This window comes from Poecilia reticulata, chromosome 1, assembly GCF_904066995.2.
Source record: "Poecilia reticulata chromosome 1, P_reticulata-male-v2, whole genome shotgun sequence".
Lineage (NCBI taxonomy): Eukaryota > Metazoa > Chordata > Actinopteri > Cyprinodontiformes > Poeciliidae > Poecilia > Poecilia reticulata.
This window is the reverse complement of record NC_088830.1, coordinates 16,986,893-17,004,979: the sequence shown is the minus strand read 5'-3', so window position 1 is coordinate 17,004,979 and position 18,087 is coordinate 16,986,893. Positions and strand designations below refer to the sequence as shown.

At 41.0% G+C, this 18,087-nt stretch overlaps 1 protein-coding gene across 1 annotated transcript; it reads left to right on the top strand.

The window, feature by feature from the left end:
• Positions 1 to 3,517: 3,517 nt before the first annotated feature.
• Positions 3,518 to 18,009, top strand: rasal3 (RAS protein activator like 3). The gene is made up of 19 exons (XM_008407085.3): positions 3,518 to 4,507; positions 7,862 to 8,004; positions 9,037 to 9,115; positions 10,377 to 10,444; positions 10,548 to 10,627; positions 11,216 to 11,336; positions 11,413 to 11,511; positions 11,588 to 12,262; positions 12,351 to 12,495; positions 13,147 to 13,291; positions 13,375 to 13,611; positions 13,707 to 13,908; positions 14,016 to 14,107; positions 14,178 to 14,291; positions 14,746 to 14,935; positions 15,064 to 15,171; positions 15,270 to 15,460; positions 15,583 to 15,667; positions 16,637 to 18,009. The coding sequence occupies exons 1-19, from the start codon at positions 3,874 to 3,876 to the stop codon at positions 16,745 to 16,747; spliced, it is 3,519 nt and encodes a 1,172-aa protein (XP_008405307.1). The 5' UTR covers positions 3,518 to 3,873; the 3' UTR covers positions 16,748 to 18,009.
• Positions 18,010 to 18,087: the final 78 nt, after the last annotated feature.

Genomic DNA, 18,087 nt, shown 5'->3' with positions numbered 1-18,087 from the left:
TTCTGGGAGCTGCAGCTGGATTGAAGTTCCAACAATTGAACCCAGCTCACCTAAAGCCCAAAGGATGGTACCTGCTCCAGGTATGGCTTGCTGTTCCTGCACTCTTGCCATTACTGGGAACCAGTACACTTACGTTACACCAGATGATCCAAACGAACCGTCAAATTGAGAGAAGTGCCAATGTGAACCAGTTACTAAAATGACAAGTGCTTTGTCCCAAGACCCTGTTCCAGATCCAAATGCTTCCAAAAGCTTAATGTTTGTTTGTTTCAGGTTTGCCTGAAAAAAACCCAGATAGTCACCCAGCTTTCCACATGCACTTGTACAGAACTAAAGATACTGAAGGTGTCCACAAAACTCTAACAACTACCGTATTTTCCGCACTATAAGGCGCACCGGATTATAAGGCGCACCTTCATTGAATGGCCTATTTTAAAATTTTTCATATAAAAGGGGCACCGCATTATAAGGCGCATAGAATAGACGCTACAGTAAAGGCTGGAGTTACGTTATGCATCCACTAGATGGAGCTGCACTAAAGAGAATGTCAACAAAACGGTCGGGTCGGCGAGGAGAGCCTTCCACTACTGGGCCGGGGCGTGGCCGGACGATGGTCACCCTTCTCCGATCGCGCACAGCATGTTGGTGGAGAATGTGGTGCTAAATGACCTGCAGATGACCTGATTCTAGACGGTTGGTAGGTAGATGGGTCAGTCAACCTTTATTAATAGATTGCAAACCAGCGTTCTGACAACTATCCCTGCATGCATCGCGCGCTTCTTCTACGGGCGAAAATGAAGTCGGCGGTTGCTTACTGCAGATGCTAGACCTGTTGTGGCTCAATATTAGTCCATATATAAGGCGCACTGTCTGCTTTTGAGGAAATTAAAGGTTTTTAGGTGCGCCTTATAGTGCGGAAAATACGGTAGTCCTCAAAAAATCGAATCCGTCCAAGAGTTCCTCCAGTCAACAGACATAAAGCTTTCCTGTAAAACCCAAGGCAGGAAAGATATTTGGCTCCATGTGGCCCCCAGAACCAGTCCCGATAAAACGGCACCTTAAGCTCCAGTTGGGTAAAGAACTTAAAAATGAACAAAAGCAGTCTGACAGGAAGTGAAAACTATTTATCCTTTGCAAAACTGGATGGTTTCTTCCCCTGAAAAACAATTAGGCAACAACTTCCTCATGTTCGTATCACAAAGTGGAAAGAGGAACGCCAGAAGCACGCACAAGATTTTTCCATTTGATTTGACTGATTTATTCTCTACAGGAACTGTAACCTGAATATTATGGGAGTTTTTTGTTTTTTTCATATCAACACAATCTGGTAGTACTGCTCATTTTAAACTGTGTATGTGTCCCAATAATGCAACCTAAATATAAATCATTTGTTCTGCTTATTAAAAAAAGAAGAAAGAAAACTAACCCCACTCATAGGCTGTAGGTGAGGGGGCTTTCTACAGCTGTACTTTAATTCTGGTTTTATTTTAATCAGAGTTAAAAGAAGGCAACTCAAACCTACTATCGTTTTCAGGTGTTAATCAGATAAAATAAACTTATTCTATGAGAGACTCCATCGACTTTAGCATTTTGTACCAATCAGTATTATATTTTATTTATACAGTGTAACTTTTGTTGTGGTATAAGACTACATAATATCAAACAATGTTAGCGTCAGCCTTGAAGCCATAGGTGTTTTTTTTTACTCTTTCTGCATGAAATCACTTGGTGCCCAGTTAAATTTATAACAAAACAAAATTTATAACAAAGCAAATCAACATGCTCCACAAAAAATGTCATTATTTTTAAACTCAACCAGGATATTGAACTCGTTTTCTTCTTTCCTGGATTTTACAGACAAAAACATGCCTATCATAAATCCAACTTAAAATGTTGGTTATCATTATAACCAAAACACATAACTATGCATCTAGGTATTCGGAACAACAAAGAAAAATCGTTGCGCTTCCCTATTGTCACCACCAGAGGGGAGTTTATGACTGTGTTATTCGGTGACTGAGCTCTTGCCTGCAGTTTCCACTTTGGCTCCATGTTTCAGTCACTTACAGCTTTAACTGGCAGAATTAAATTACCGTAAACTGCTCAGATGTTTATTTTGACAAATTAATCATGATAACTCTGTAAAATCTTAGTGATGAGATCAGATGGTGAGCTTTTCAAATATCCAGCTCCTCGAGATTCCCATGCAATCCACAATACTGGAGTTTACTTTTATTATTTTACAGATGTATATAAGTGTCAGTGTTGGAAAAATCCTTCGGTTTCCAAATTAATTACTTAATCCGTTTTCTAAAGGGACAACATTTCTAACAATTAATGTTTTCACATGAGTTCATGTTTATTTGATTTCCACTATCATTGATTTTCTCTCTCTCTCTCTCTCTCTCTTTCTCTCTCTTTACTGCTATTAACTTTTTGCTTTTCTGTAACTTAATCCTCCTACCTGAGTTCTGTGTCTGTGTATCTGCTCTGTCTTCTCAAACCCACCAGTCGGTCGTTGCATTTGGCCTGAATCGACTCAGGTTCTGCTGGAGGTTTCTTCCTGTTAAAGAGGAGGTTTTCCTCTCCACTGTCGCCACATGCATCATTGGCATGAGAGATTGCCATAAAGTCAACATCACAATGCAAGCGGTTGTCTATTGTTGCCACGTGCTCGTCCAGGAGGAGTGGATGCCACAGGTCAGTGACTCGGTGCAACCTGCTGGGCTTCCCTAGATAGAAACTGTTGAAACTTTGAGTAATTAATTGAGCTTTTTGTGCCGTTTCATAATCAGTTGGACTGTATGTATGATTGGATTTAAATGATTTTTGTAAAGTACCTCAGTATGACATTTGCTGTGAATTTTAGTGCTTTAACAGATAAACTGAATTGAATTAAATTGTGGATCAGTGTGCCATCAGGCGTTAGTAGGACACCCTGCAGGTGTGAATAAGCTGAGAGAAGAACGAGAACAGGAAGTGGTTTTGTGACTCTGAGACTGATGTGACAGGAAGCACAGGCTTGCTTTCACAGGAAATTGATTTTAACAGTCAACAGTCCATAGTACGCCCACAGGTAACCTCTGACAATTGCGCGGAGGTGGATACTGATAGGTCCAATGTACATCAGATTATGTGCAAACCTTTCTGGAATTCATTTTCTTAAGTATTTTTACTTCAAGTGTGAAATGTGTTGATGTAAATGTCACCAAGCTCAAGAACCTGTTGAGTAAAATCATGCAAAGCCGCATTTTCTCAGACCGCTGTGCCACAACAGACGACTCAAAATTTGTCAAAACTGCACCTACAGAAAAAAACAAACTGTTAACTACCTTTCACACCCTGACAGTAAACCACATTCTCAAAATAGTAACAATTATTTTTATTTTTTTTTACTTTGAAACAAATAAAAAAACTGTATTTCAGTTTGTCGTAGTTAAAACATTCAATTAAAGCAGAACAGGAAGTGAGAGAGGGAAGTTTTATTATTTTTTTATTATTCAGAACATAAACAGCAGACAAAAATAGCAGGATTTTGTGTAAAAAAGTGAAGTTCTCAGTGGCACTCAATGAGGAAGCAAACGGCACACGCAGCAGAGGAGTTTGGGTCCTGCAGCAGAGCAACCGCAGGCGGAGCAGCTCTGAGACTGTTGTTGCCGGATAACGTTTTTTTTTTACGAGACAGGAAACGAGACAAGTACCGAGCCTGAACCAGGGAGGACTACTTTGCCTGTGTGAGCAGAAATAAATATATATGAAAAAATCTTCAAGATAGCAGTAACTCAGAAAGGACGTTGGAGAAACCTCCTATGAAGGCAGTTAATGCAGCTCTAAATTGGAGAGAAGTTCAGCAGCAGGCAAGTCAAATCTGAAATGGGCACCGAGGAGAAAGATTCAGAGCATGCAGCTCAGCCTCTGTCAAAGGAGCAGGGGTCACCAGAGAAGGAAAAGGAGTCTCCTGTCGAGCATCCTCAACCGTCTGAGACCACTGATCCCCTCAACACCTACAAGTGGCACACCGGCTCCAAGGGAACGCTCAATGAGCCGCGAGAAGAAGGAGACGGGGCTGCAGCCGCCTCCACATCCACTATCGACAAGATCCACAAGGCCTCCAGCAACAAGTGGAGCAAGATGCAAAACTGGCGCAAAGCCCTGAGTGAGGATCCTGGGGACAAGAATTCAACAGGTGGGAAAAGTGGAGAGGCAACCAAGGCTGAAAAAGGTGCTGGGGTCATCAGGAAGAACCCGTTCAGGAGGGCTCTGTCCGAGCCTCCTGGATCTCTTTTTGCAGCTTTATCACCTTCCTCCAGCTCCGCCAGCTCAGCCCAGCCAGCTTCATCCTCCTCCTCCTCATCAGCTGCCCCAGAGGCTGCAGGGGCCTCCTCCAATGACCCCTCGTCGAAAGGAAGCGGGGGGACGATCTTCAAGAAGTACCTGTGGAACGTGACCCAGAAGCTCAAGAGGCCGAGGCTGCAGAGCCGCAACAGCGAGCATGCGCTGCTCCCAGGTACCGACACACAATCTGAGTCTACGATAAAAGTATTTTTTTTAAGAAACAAAAACAAAAAAAAAAACACAGTCTGTGCTGAGTTTCACGTTTAAGATGACGAAGCAACTTTTAAACAATTAGGTTGCACGGAACTTCATCTCTGCAAAAAGTGGACTTTCCCACGTAAAAGTGCGTCCGGCTCTAAAGCAGTAAAACGTTCACCACATGTGGTGAGGCTATGATTTCCTGTAGCATTTCAGATGTTCTGGTGGCACAAAGGTGTGGTATGTGACACCTTTTTTTCACAAAACCATATGAGGCTCGTATTTAACCACCGAGCTGGCATGGTGAGAAGCTTAATTTAAGGGTGAGAAGGAACTTCTCAGATGTCAGTTACTGAAAAACAGCGTCTGGTGCTATTACTGTAAACTAGCTGACTTTAAAAATGGAAGTCATTAATAGAAAAATGACACAAGCTGGACATATTATTAACTTACTTTGAAATGAAAGGACTCTGCATGTGGCTTCTTTTAATTATGACTATTGGATTGTTTTGTAGGTACAAAAAAAAGTGGAAGATTGAAAATATTTCAGAAGTTCATCGCATTAATCAGTGATGCATTGAGCAGAAACGTGCAGCAGAAATAATTGCAAAGTATATTCTAGTTTTGGTCAATTTTTTAGTCAACATTAGTTGATTCAAAAATGTGTCAACTATTTGAACTTGCAGCTCTAGCATGAAGGGCATCCTGGGTGAGCTGATCACTGTGGACCCAACCCCCATCATGCTCCAGGCCACGCCCTCAACTACCACATTATTGTCACCTCAGAGTCCAGACCAAAGTGGTTCATCTTGGTGGTGTATTAATAATCACATCCTGAAAATAATATAGGTCTATGTCTGCCCAAATACACGCTGGCCCTGTGCACAAATAAAATAAAATAAAAATAATAATAATAGTAATGCAGAAAACTTTGGACAGTGTTTTCAGTCAAAAGACTGGTAGGAGAATACACAAATAATGAAAAAAACAAAGCCACCTCAATTCAAGATGCAACCAATAGAAGTAATAAAATCATTCAAATAACATCAGAGATAAAAATAAAATCAAAATAAGAAACAATCGGTGCAAGGATGAAACGTAGTGATGATGTTGATGATTAATGAAGCCTAAACCGCCAGACAATTCAGTTACACGAATTGTAACTTTGAATTACAATTAAAATTTAATGGGGAGTGTTGAGCTCCCCATTAAAGGTTATGAATTTGTATTTTGCATTTAAAATAAGCCTGATTGCAGTCTTTGCCCACACCTGATACAGATGATGCACAAGAGAGTCAGAGAGAGAGAGAGAGAAAGCAACGATGTCCAGTTTACTGACATATCGTAAAATAAAAGAACCTTTATAAATTTGTTTTTTGTTCGTTTTTCCAGTTTTACACTGATGTGAAAGTTCAGATGTCAGTATTACATGTTGTATATGTTGCTTTTTAATTTTCCTTTGTAATTACCATTGACAGAACTTGGTAAAAAAAAATTATTTATAGTTTATCAGCAAAAACATCCTTTGTAAAATTAAGTCCAACCAATGGTCAGCATCAATCACTTTAGCACATATAGTTTGTGTGAATTTGTATAACCTCATTTACATCATTATATATGAAAATGTCTGTATATGGAATATACTGTATATTAGTCACAGTTATATCCAGGTAATTCACAAACGGCAACTAATTAATTTCAGCCTCTCCATCTGCTTCCTGCATGTAGAAACATGGAAAACACAACTGCTTATCAAGGAGTCTGTGCTTGGTGTATTTCTTATTTCCGACTGCTATGAGGTCCTCTTTACACTGGACTGACACCGAACTTTAACAATACCAATTAGCCAGAATGTGGATGGCCTCTGCACGGCTCTAGAGAGGCAGCAAACATCTGTGTTCAGATCGTGGGTGTTAATTACACTGCTGGCATCATTGGCTCCAGGTTTGGTAGAGAGGAGCAACGGCTCGTCATCAGAGAATTTAAAGGAGAAGTAACACTGATTTCAAGGCTACAACCTATTAAAGCAGACATTGAGCTGCCAAACTAAATAGGCTAATTGACTTTAACTATTGTCTAATTATTCTAGCTGGAGCAAAAGTTTCATATAAAGAAAAAAAAACACACAATGAACATAAGATAAAATGGTGTAGCCCATTTGACATAAGCATCTGTAAGTGTTGAGCTCCCCATGACAATGGCCCCAGACTAGAGAGAACTACACGCTTCCAAATTGCACATGTGGTTGCTGGGAGACCTGCAACCCCCCGAGTTGCTTCTCGATTGACAAGTCAAACTTTTAACCCGGTGTCCTTGCATCGTGTTCAGTGATGAGAAGGGAGAAGAAGGAAAAGGTGTGAGCAACACCCAACAGTCACATGACGTCTGATAGACATTTCAAACTAGATCCTAGATCTTGTGTGTGGGCAGATGAAAGTGATTATTAAAAAAAAAAAAAAAGCAGATTTTGGATTTTTGTGCATGACTCCTTCTGACCGCAAACAGCAGGGCAGAGAACTGCAGAGCACTGATAATTAACTTACGACACAAGATGGCACACTTTATGCTGCACTGCATTTGGACAGAAAATCTCTTTAGCTTCAAGTAGCGGCAATAAAACCTGGAACTGATCCTGCAGGTGAAGAAGGTGTTTGAATATAAAAACAAAATCACAGTGGTTTATCTATTCTGTTCACCCAAATCAAAAACAATCAACCACAGATCATGAAGGTGGTTACACTTAAAAAAAACACCAGCTGACAACACATTTTCCTCCTGATATTATTGTCTAATAATCACTTAGATTATTGGGATAGGACAAAGTATAAATGCCAATGAACAGGTTCTTCTAATCCTAAAGTTGGAGAGAAAAAGGTACCAACAAGCAGTCTGGTCATTTTCTCGAGGATCCTTTCAACAAGTGGTTTGGGTGAATGCAATGTAGTTGAAAATCATTATAGGGATTTTTTTTTTCTTCAAAAAACATTGTTTCTCAGCAACCCTTCATTTATTCAGTGGTTTTCTCAGTATCTTCATTTTTCTGCATCCGCAAGAAATAGTTTTTAAAAGTAAACACAGAGACAATGCAAATTAAGAAGGAAGTTGAGCAAAGCTACTGAGAAACAACAGGATATCCGTATCTCTTGGTGTGTCATGAAGAAACGGATAGCATCAGTAAAGGGGAGTGGCCACACGGCGAGTGAGATAAGGCCGTAATTACTAGAACTAAATAAAAAAACAAACAAGGGTCACCGTGCGCCCGAAATGATCACAGACACCTCTTTCCTTATCGACTGTGCGTGTAAGTGAAGTCAATGTCCTCTTGCAGACTTGAAGGAGGTTGAGCCGGCGCATGCTGCAGCTGGTGAATTTACAAGACAAAACTGGGTCCCACCGCAGGAGGTCCCCTTATGGGACATCACCAACTGCATCCTGGGAGACGGACAAATCCTCATCACTCAAGAGGATGAGGTAACAAGTCTCACGGTTATACGACCTGTATGTAGGTTTATCTAAAACATTTTTTTTTACAAAAACAGAACAGTGAATTTATTTCAGGTCATCGATTTATTGCACACAGAGTGATGTCTTCTAAACAGTTTCATAAATTGTGATGATTGTAGCTTAGAGGAAGTGAAACCCTAAGTTCACTATCTCTGTAAATCATGCACAGACCAATTCAATGAATTAGAATATTTATGAAAAACCCATTTATTTCAGGAATTTTATCACCATGTGAAACACACAGATGGATGCTTAAAAGCCTCAATTTCTTTTAATTAAGATAATTTCCACTGACAATGAGAACGTTCATTCATTAATCCACTGTCTGACACCCTGATCCCTAAGCACGTGGAGATGAGCCTGCTGTTGCTGAGATGGGCAACAACAAGGGGAGCTGGTGCCTATCTCCAGCGATCTTAATAAGAATATGAAATTTTAAATTTAAATATTACATCAGATCTATAAATATATACATATATTTAAAAAACAGAAATGTGGACTCAATAAAAAGTGTTTAATACTAAGGTTGTTATTTTCAAAAGGTACTTTTGATCTGACAACTGAGATGCATATTCTAAATTAATGAATGGAAAGTTGAGTGGAAGGAAGAAGTGTAGTAGTCAATAATGGATATTGCCGAAGGATAGTAATCGAATGATTAACCTGGATCATTTTGTGTGCGGTGGCATTTACTTTATGTCCTGTTATTGGTGTCATGTAATTTTAAAATTTTCCAAAAAACAACTTTTTAGGTCTTTGTTATGTTCTTGTCCTTCTTAGCTATACTAGAAATAAATACTTGAAATGTCACTCTGTGTCTAATGGATCTATATAATACAGAGAGCATCACTCACATACTTCAATTCAGTTTTGAATTGAATAACTGAAATAAATACACTTTCCTGACTTTTTCAGATGCACCTGTTGTACATTTCACAGCCATTCTAAAAAACACATTTGTCTAATTTTGGAGAGTTTCAACGTGTGTGTCTTTCTCAGCCGACGACGTGGATCCGAAACCGTGTCAGCAGCTGTTTGTCCAACCTCAGTGTTCAGAACCTCGCCGACAATGACGCAGGTCAATACACACGCACGCACACACACACACACACACACACACACACACACACACACACACACACACACACACACACACACACACACACACACACAAGTGAGACACGAAGTGAGACACACAAATTAAAGTTGGAAAAAGCATCTTGTATGTTGACATCAGACATGTGATTCTGCACAAAGTCACAGAGGAAATGGCTGAATGTTTGATTGTGAGGCTGACTGTCAAATTGCTTCCTCTGTGAGTTACTGAGGAAGATAACATCGCGGCTGGTTGCTCAAACAGTCCAATGAACAGACGCAGAGAAAGAAGAGCACAGGGGGGGGATAGAGAAGCACAGGGAGGGATCAAGAAGCATCTTGTCTGATTTCCGCTTAAATATTAAAGAAAAAGGTAGAAGCCGCAATCTTGAGATGACAATCCTGAATCGGCTCGGTTGTTGAACGGCATCAGGAGCAGCATGTTTTACTGAACAGAGGAAGGAAATGTTAGAGACACAGCTTCTTAAGTAAGACAGCGAAACGCCTTTTTCAGCTCGGAATAAATGATGGGATTTAGACGCTGGATTGTTTGCGGAGGAGCTTTAGGTAAGCAAAACGTCCGACAGTGCTCTAACTTAAATGCTTTGTTGGCAAAAATACACATTTTCCTTGTAACTTTAACTTCATTCTGAAGAAGTGACTCTAGAAATTAAGAAGAAGAGGAAATTATGTATTGAAGATTTTGAAGAAGTTCATTTACATGAAAGACTCACAGAATCCCCATTCGTGAAGCTTCTAAGTTTGACTATGATTTCTGTAGCTATCAGTCTCCAACTAAAAACCACATCCTGTCTGGCTCATTCTGGGTTCATCGACTATCACTGCAGCTTTGACAAATGTTCCCTTCGGTAAACAAATGTGTCCACTGGGTGGGGAACCACGGTGCTGGATTTTACTTGGGAGATGTGTCATAAACTGCTTTTAGAAGTAGAAAATGTGAATTTTAGAAGGAGTTTTTAAAATGAAATAAAAAAAAAAAGCTGGTAATGATAACCAAATGTCATCGAAATGTCTTATCAAAATGCATTGAAGTAAACGGTTTATGTATTTCAAACAACAGCTTTTTTTCTTCACAAGCTAAAAATGTCCTAAGTGAAAAATGCCAGGATTAACAACATTTTGAGAGGGAAAAAAACTACTTTTTACACAAAGTATATTTTCCAAAAACCTTGTGATAGATTTAATGTCCTTTTGGTCTTTACATCTTTCATCTTGACCCTCAGAATGCAGCCCTGACCCGGTGGGCCTCCCAGGCGGCTCTCGGCCGAAGAATCAGGACGGTGGTGTGCGGGTGAGTTAGTACGCATCAGATAAACTGTGAGCCAACATAGCGTTTCCTCTTGACGAAATACATAATTGCATTTATCCCCCCTGTGTAACATCTTCGCCCTCAGGGACTGATCAAACGGCGCCTGGATAAGGCCAAAAGGAACAGTGCCACCCAACTGAACCCGGGACTAAACAAGCTGAGCAGGTGAAGCACACTCTTATGTTTCTAAAGTATTTTAACCTCCTCAGGTCAGCACAGGAAATAAATCTAACTTTGCTTCTTTCCTTTAAAAGCAATTCTCTTCCAGCCAGCAATGGCTGTTTTTTTCTTCAGCTGAAAAAAACAGCTGAAGATAATAGCAAACTCATCCATTTAGTTCAGGAAATCATGCATACATAAAATAGTCATAATATTATGACAATTGACTTATGGGAAATCGCGTCAACAAGCATGATTCCCTAAGTGCATGTAAACTTTTTTTTTTTAATTGGGTTTGGACTAAGGTACATTAGCCAGTATGAGATTCTCACAGTATAAATCCGAGTAAAAATACTATAATTAGTTGATCATTGCTGTGGGTAGTTAGCCTGCAGCCAGATGCTTTACAGTCACGCTTCTCATAGCTTGGTACGTAAACACTTTAAACCGTTAAAAAGATGTGGCGTATAACTTCAGCCATTTTAAAACTGTCCCTTTTAAAACCGTGGCATGCTGTGAGACTCGTACCTGGCTTGGACTTGCTTGTAAAGGTGTACTCTGCTTAACTTGTTCACTGTTGTTTGTAACGTACAGGCAGTATGGATCCCGCGAGTCCGTATCGGTTCCAGTAGGGAGTCTGGATCTGAGTGCCGACACCAGCACTGTCATCAGACCGGTCCACAGCTCCATCTTAGGGGAAAAGTACTGCTTTGAGGTAAACTCTGGTTTGGGTTCTACAGGCTGGAAGTGCTGGGTCTTCTCAGTAACTGGATGAATTTTGCGTGTTTCAGGTGATAAATTCTGAAAACACCCACTGCTTCGGCTGCTCCTCGGCTGCCGAACGCGATCGTTGGATTGAAGACCTGAGACGTGCTGCTCAGCCCAACAAGGTACGTTATTCTGCATGTGAAAAATACGTTATGCAGCATCTAAATACCACGTAAAACCCTTCCTTAATTTTCACAGGACAACATTGAGCGCACTGAGAACTCCTTGAGTCTGTGGGTTAACGAAGCAAAGGATCTTCCCCCCAAACGGCGTTACTACTGTGAAGTTCACCTAGATGGAACCCTGTTTGCCCGCACCAGCAGTCGAGCCGTCGGCAAGCCAACTAATCGCTCCAGCATGGCTGGGGACGGTGCCTCCGGGTCTTCAGGAGGCCTGGGGGGTGGCGGGGGCGCAGCTGGTGGCTGCCAACTGTTTTGGGGGGAATTTTTCGAGCTCGACAATCTTCCCTCCATCTCCCAAATCAGCCTGCATCTCTTCCGTGAGGAAGACTCCAAAAAGAAGCGCCACTCCCGGGACGAGTTCAGCTTGCATCCCCTGGGCAGCGTGAACATACCTTTGGCAGATATTCGAGGTCGGACCTATCAAGAGAAGTGGTATCCCATCACGCCGTTCAAGGCGTCGGCCACAGCTGGGAACAAGGAGGTGCTGAGTTCACAGGCTTCCCTCCGCATCAAGGCCCGGTTCCAGAACCTGAAAGTTCTGCCGATGGAGAAGTACAAAGAGTTTGCGGAGTACGTGACAGTGAGATATGTAGAAATGTGTGGAAACCTGGAGCCACTTCTCAACGTGAAGGAGAAAGAGGAGCTGGCGGGAGCCCTGGTCCACGTACTCCAGAGTATTGGCAAGGCCAAGGTTGAGAAAATATGTCAACACAAGAACAGAAATTCAGCACTTTGTTGTTTTAAAACTGTATTCATTGTTCGTGTTGGGCTTTTTCCAGGAATTCCTCATTGATTTGGGCGATGCAGAGGTTAACCGACTCGGAGAGAAGGAAGCATTGATCTTCAGAGAAAACACACTGGCTACGAAAGCCATAGATGAATATATGAAGCTGGTTGGCCAGAAGTACCTGATTGACACACTAGGTAGGTAAAGCGTAAAGATTAGAGTGGTTTCTTTGGAGTTGGAATCCAACTTGTAAAACATTTATTTGTTACATTTCACCATCAAAACTATTCTGCATTGGGAGAAGACATTAAATATTCTTGAGTGGAGCGTGTCTACATAAAAGATGAGAAGTCTCACCAAGCAGCTCACTAAAATAGTGCTTCCCTGTTTAAGTTAAGAACATGTTATGGAGACATTTTAAAACTGTCTTAACAGGGTTTTTTTTACTGTAAGTTATAGTTAACAGCAGAGGCTTAGTGCATTAAATCCAGATTGTAAAAATCCATACCTCAAGTCAAGGACTCCCAGCAGGGTTTCGACATTTCCAAACGATTTAAGATCCATGGCAAGCTGCGGTTAAACGTTAAAAAACTAAACAAAACGAATGAGCATCAGCAACGAAATAAGCCTGCCTGTTATCAGGTGAAGATCATTGTCGCTCCTCTGTAGAGATCTGCAGTTTTCTCTTACGGTACCTCTATTAATATCCAATCGGTGAAAGGTCGATTTCAGATCTGATACAAATACTGGATTGGATTGGCTGCATCTCTGTTTTCTTTTCACATACATTAACTGAAATGTTTCGAATGCTTTCTGCTTTAAATTCTTTCTTTCTTTTTCTCATGAAGGGGACTTCATCAACCGACTGTACGCCTCGGTGGAGAACTGTGAAGTTGACCCTCTCAAATGTCCCGCTGCTGAACTGTCGAGCAACCAGCAGCACTTGAGGGAAACCTGCGAAGATGTGGTGCAGAAGATAATCGGGATACATGGGTGAGACACGACGGCTTGGTGAAGAAGAAGCGAAAGAAAAATTGCTTCAAGGAACTGATTGAGCATATCTTTCCCTTTCGCAGATCTTTTCCTGAGGAATTAAACAAGATCTTCTCCAACTGGATGGAGCTGTGTGAAGACAAAGGGAAAGCAGAAATTGGGCAGCGACTCATCTCTGCCTCGCTCTTCCTTCGTTTCTTATGTCCTGCTATCCTGAGTCCTTCTCTTTTCGGACTGACTCAGGCATATCCGGAGCCGAACACCCTGCGGACCCTCACCCTTACTGCCAAAGTCATCCAGAACCTGGCCAACTCCACCTTGTGAGTCGCATCTAGTCATCTCAACTCATGTTGACAAACGTTGCGTGAGCGAAAGTGGAAATGTTTAAGCAAATGAAATGTTTGTGCGGATTCAGGTTTGGAGAGAAGGAGGAGTACATGCTGTTCATGAATGAATTCTTGGAGCAGCACTGGGATGGGATGAGGTGTTTCCTGCAAACGGTGTCCAATCAAGACACTGAAATCCCGATGACATCCTTTGATGGCTACGTAGACTTGCCCCTGCGTCTGGCTGTGCTGCACGGCCTCCTGGTGGACATCATCTACAAGAAGGATCAGGTGGGACGGAAAGTGATTCCAGTTTGGTTGATAATCAAGAGCAAACGAGAGTCCGTTAACATCAGATGTTTTTTTTGTAAAACTAACTTCCAGCTTTTTGTTTTCAGGACACAATTGACAAGCTGCATCCTCTGCCTTCAATCTTGAACCAGATAAGTGATTCACTTGGTCCTGAAGCACCTCGGATCATTGTGAACAGGTACGTTAGGTGCCTTGAGCGTCTACCGTGAGCTTTATGCTGCTATTTTGACCGGCCTCTTTTTTTGCAGTCATTCAAAACCATCCAAGCCGGTGTATGTTCCTCCAAGGGAGTTGAGAAAGTACAGTCCTCTGCAGTCTTCCCTCCAGAGACTGCCTGTGGACTCCAAAGGCCTACAAGACAGGTACAATATGACATCTGTGTACTTGTTAAATAATTCACAAGTGATGAAGATCATTTGAAATGTATAAAATCCTCTAAGGAAAGCTAGTCAAAACGAAAGATGACAACAGTAGATTTTCATATGAACTGCATTCGGTTAACCTTGGTTTTCCAATAGATTAATCTTTTGTTTGTGAAGCTAAATAAAAATGGATTTACCACCAACCACTGCTGTAGAAAAAATTGGTAGTAAACAATTTAAAACATTTTTTTAAAGTGGCAACACATTTTTTTTCCCTTGCTTTTTAGAATCACAAAAGATCATAATTTTACATGCAGTTTTGCAGGAGATGTTATCAAAGAGTTAAAAAAAAAAGATACAAAAGAATAATTTGAAAACTGCATTTTGATTTTACTATGGTTCAGTAATGGATGAAATACTGACATTATGACACACTGATCTGTTTATTTCGCAGTGAAAGCAGACCACGCAAGAACATGAGAGAGAGGAAACCAGTCACCAGAACCCAGAGTGCTCCACACAGACGTCCCGGTCACGGCAAACAAGCCCTGAAGAGGCAGATCAGCTCTGAAGCGCTGCCGACATCGGACCACGAAGAGCAAGAGGCCGAGGTCAATGAGCCAGTTATCACACGACCAGATACTGTGAGTAAAGCCTGGCCTCAGCGTGCGATACCAACCAGTAAATCTATGCTATTTGACATTTTCCAGAGATATTTTTTTTTGTTTTGCCAGTAAAACAAACCCAGCAGTCTCCTGTCTCCCTTGTTTAGAGTGAAAGCATCAGGCGTGCTCCAGCACCGGTTCCATGGATTGTCAACCCCAACAGGGAGTCGGGTGAGATGAAAGCCGAGAACGAGCAGTTCAGCTTACTGGACCGGGTATGTTTCCACCGTCCGTCCGTCCGTCCGTCCCCAGAACTGATTTCACACTGGGTTTCAACTTCCTACACTTACATAAATGTGTCATTCCCTTCCAGCACGCCCAGGAGCTGTCAGAGCTCCGTCTGGGGATAGAGCAGGTGACAGAGCGGGAGCTGGACATGGCCAAACGTCTCGAGGACTTCATCATCCAAAGCCAGGACCAGAATGCAATGCTGCAAGCTGAGGTGTATGAGCTGAAGAACCTGCTGGCGGTGCGAGATGAGCAGCTCGCCAGTGCCACCTTCAGGTGAGATTGTATAGAATTAGTTTTTGTGCCTGCTAAAGCAATCTTTGGGATCAAACTGAAGAGACAACCTCCCCACATTTTTTCTAACTTCACCATGTTGCTGGCGTCTGTGTTTGTTCCAGGTTGGGAGTGATTGAAGAGGAAAGGGAAGAAGATGAGAGAAGGCTAGATGTTGCACTTGCCGCAGCCGAGAGAATGAATGTGCTGGTAAGGAAAGCAGAGACACAAATATCCATCAGTGAATTTATTTTTTGTTTTCAAAATTAGAATGAATTCATATGGATTTAAGTCAAATTTATTTGGTTAGCTGCACACAGTTTGAGCATTAAAGCATGAAAATACTGCACCAAGTATGCGTCAGTCCATCAAAATGCTAAACAATTTTTTATTGTTAAATGTTGGATGTTCTCAAACACGACTCAATACATATTGCAGCCTAGCAAAATTCAAGAGAACAAGAAAGAATTTAGCTAAAAGCTTGTAAACAAAGAAATACGCACAATACAAAAAAAATAAAAAATACAAATGGATGTGTTTAAAAATAATTCTGACTGGAAGCTTTACAAAAACAACTTCTCAGCCTTTTCTGGTGTTATGCATTCAGGTGCCATGATGGGAGAAAGACAATGACATTTTTTCATTCAAACACGGAACAGAACAATGTTTTTTTAGCAAGTTGAAAATATTCAAAACAGCTTCCAGTCTTCATAGGAGTGGCTAGGACTCACATGTTCACATTTAAGTACAATTAGTAAACAACAAGTTTAACTTGTTTCGAAAGGTTGCCAGGAATTAGCCACTTGTCTGTAAGAGGAAAATGGCAACGCCACCTACATGTGCCAGGCTGAATCTGAACAAAGGGAAGAAGTGTATGAAAGACGTAGGCAGCATAATGGAAATGTGGCCTCAATGTGATCCACTGTGTTTAACAAAAACGAAGCAGCAGAAAAACCTTAAATCAACAGTCCAGCATGGTGGTAAAGGAAAGCATAGAGACTTGTTTTATGGCTTTTTTTTTTTTGTACTCACTGAACCTGGATCCTACAAGAAATTTGGTTTAAAAGTTTCAATTATGTTTAAGAAGAGGCCATGTTTGAACCCAAGCAGATTATTCTTTTTTAGTACAACTTTAAATGATGACAGTACATTAATGGCTGCTTTCACTTCTGCTCACAGGAGGAACAGTTTGCAGGCCTGATGAAGGACCTGCAGCAGCTCAACGAGGCCTACAGCAGCAGCCAGAACAAGACGCAGCACCCTGAAAAGCCCCACATCAACAGCACCTGAGCCCGGACAGACACACTTCTCATTTTGTATAAATGCCTGTGCTAGACTCAACAAACCTACAAGGTTTATCAACATTTTCCGCTTCTTTTTTGTACCAAAATGTCAAGTATGTTTTACATGTAAACCTGTCTGATAAATAAAATGTAAAAAACTACAAAGAGTCCCATTTGACATTTTTAAATCTGACCCCATTAAAATAAATGCAACTGTCTGAAGCATTTATTTTTGCTTAATATTTAAGTTCAGAAGAATGTATAGGAACAGTTACTCTGTGATCCATGACTTTCTATTTTCCTTTTGTTTCTGTGCTATATACCCTAAATATAACCCTGGCATTGAGTCTTATGTCTCTAGAATATCCTCTGTTAGAAATCTATAAGCTGTATTTCAAAAACCTTGGTTCAGCTAATTATCCACTTCTGTTTTGATAAGTCAGAATAAGTTTCAAATGAGAAATTATCAAATGGAGATACCTACACAAAAAAAGACCCTAGGATAGCCCTTTAATGTAGCAGTGGATTGAAAACTACAAATCAAATGTCAGATTAAACGCCATTAAAATGTTGCAGAGTTTGGCCATATAAAGTGCCTGTTTGTTCAACTCAAAAGTGCCAATGTTTGTCTGTGGGAGTGGAATGCACTCCCACAGATGGGGCATGTAAATAACTGCAGTTCAGGGCACAACTGACAAAAAACTTTTTTGGAGCATGCCATCCCTCTACATCAGGGGTCCCCAAAGTCTGTCCTTTAGTTCTCTCCCTGGTTTAGTGCACCTGGATCAAATGATGGCTCGATGCATTAACAATTCAATTTTTGCTTTTGTTTGTTTTTTTTATCTGTTTGTTTTTTTTGCAGTTCCACGTTAAAGTTTGATGCAGCTCTGCTTTCCTGAATGGACCATGTTCATCTCCACTGCAAGTGCAGCAAACAGGCAGCTCTGTTTTATAGATTACAGTCACTAAAAGGTTGCATTGTACCCTTGTTTATATTTTTAATAGTGTAATTCTGTAAAGACAAAATATGTCTGGTCTAGCTCTGATTTGCATATCCTGCTAAATTGCGGGTTTGAATATTGCAATACTTTCCTGTAACAAAATAGACCTGCAGAAAGAAATTACTAATAAAATATCTTACATAGGCATAGTGTTATGCTCTATATGGAGATGTTCGTTAGCTTTGGTTGTATACGTCAAATTTTTGTAATTTATCGTTGTTTATTAAACTCTGAAAGCTGAGCGGCTTTGTTAATATTCTGTCCTAGAATGTGGTTAGATGTGACCTTTTTTTGTTGTTGAGCACCTGCCCCTTTAGTGATCTCTGCGCGGGCCTGCTGACAGTGG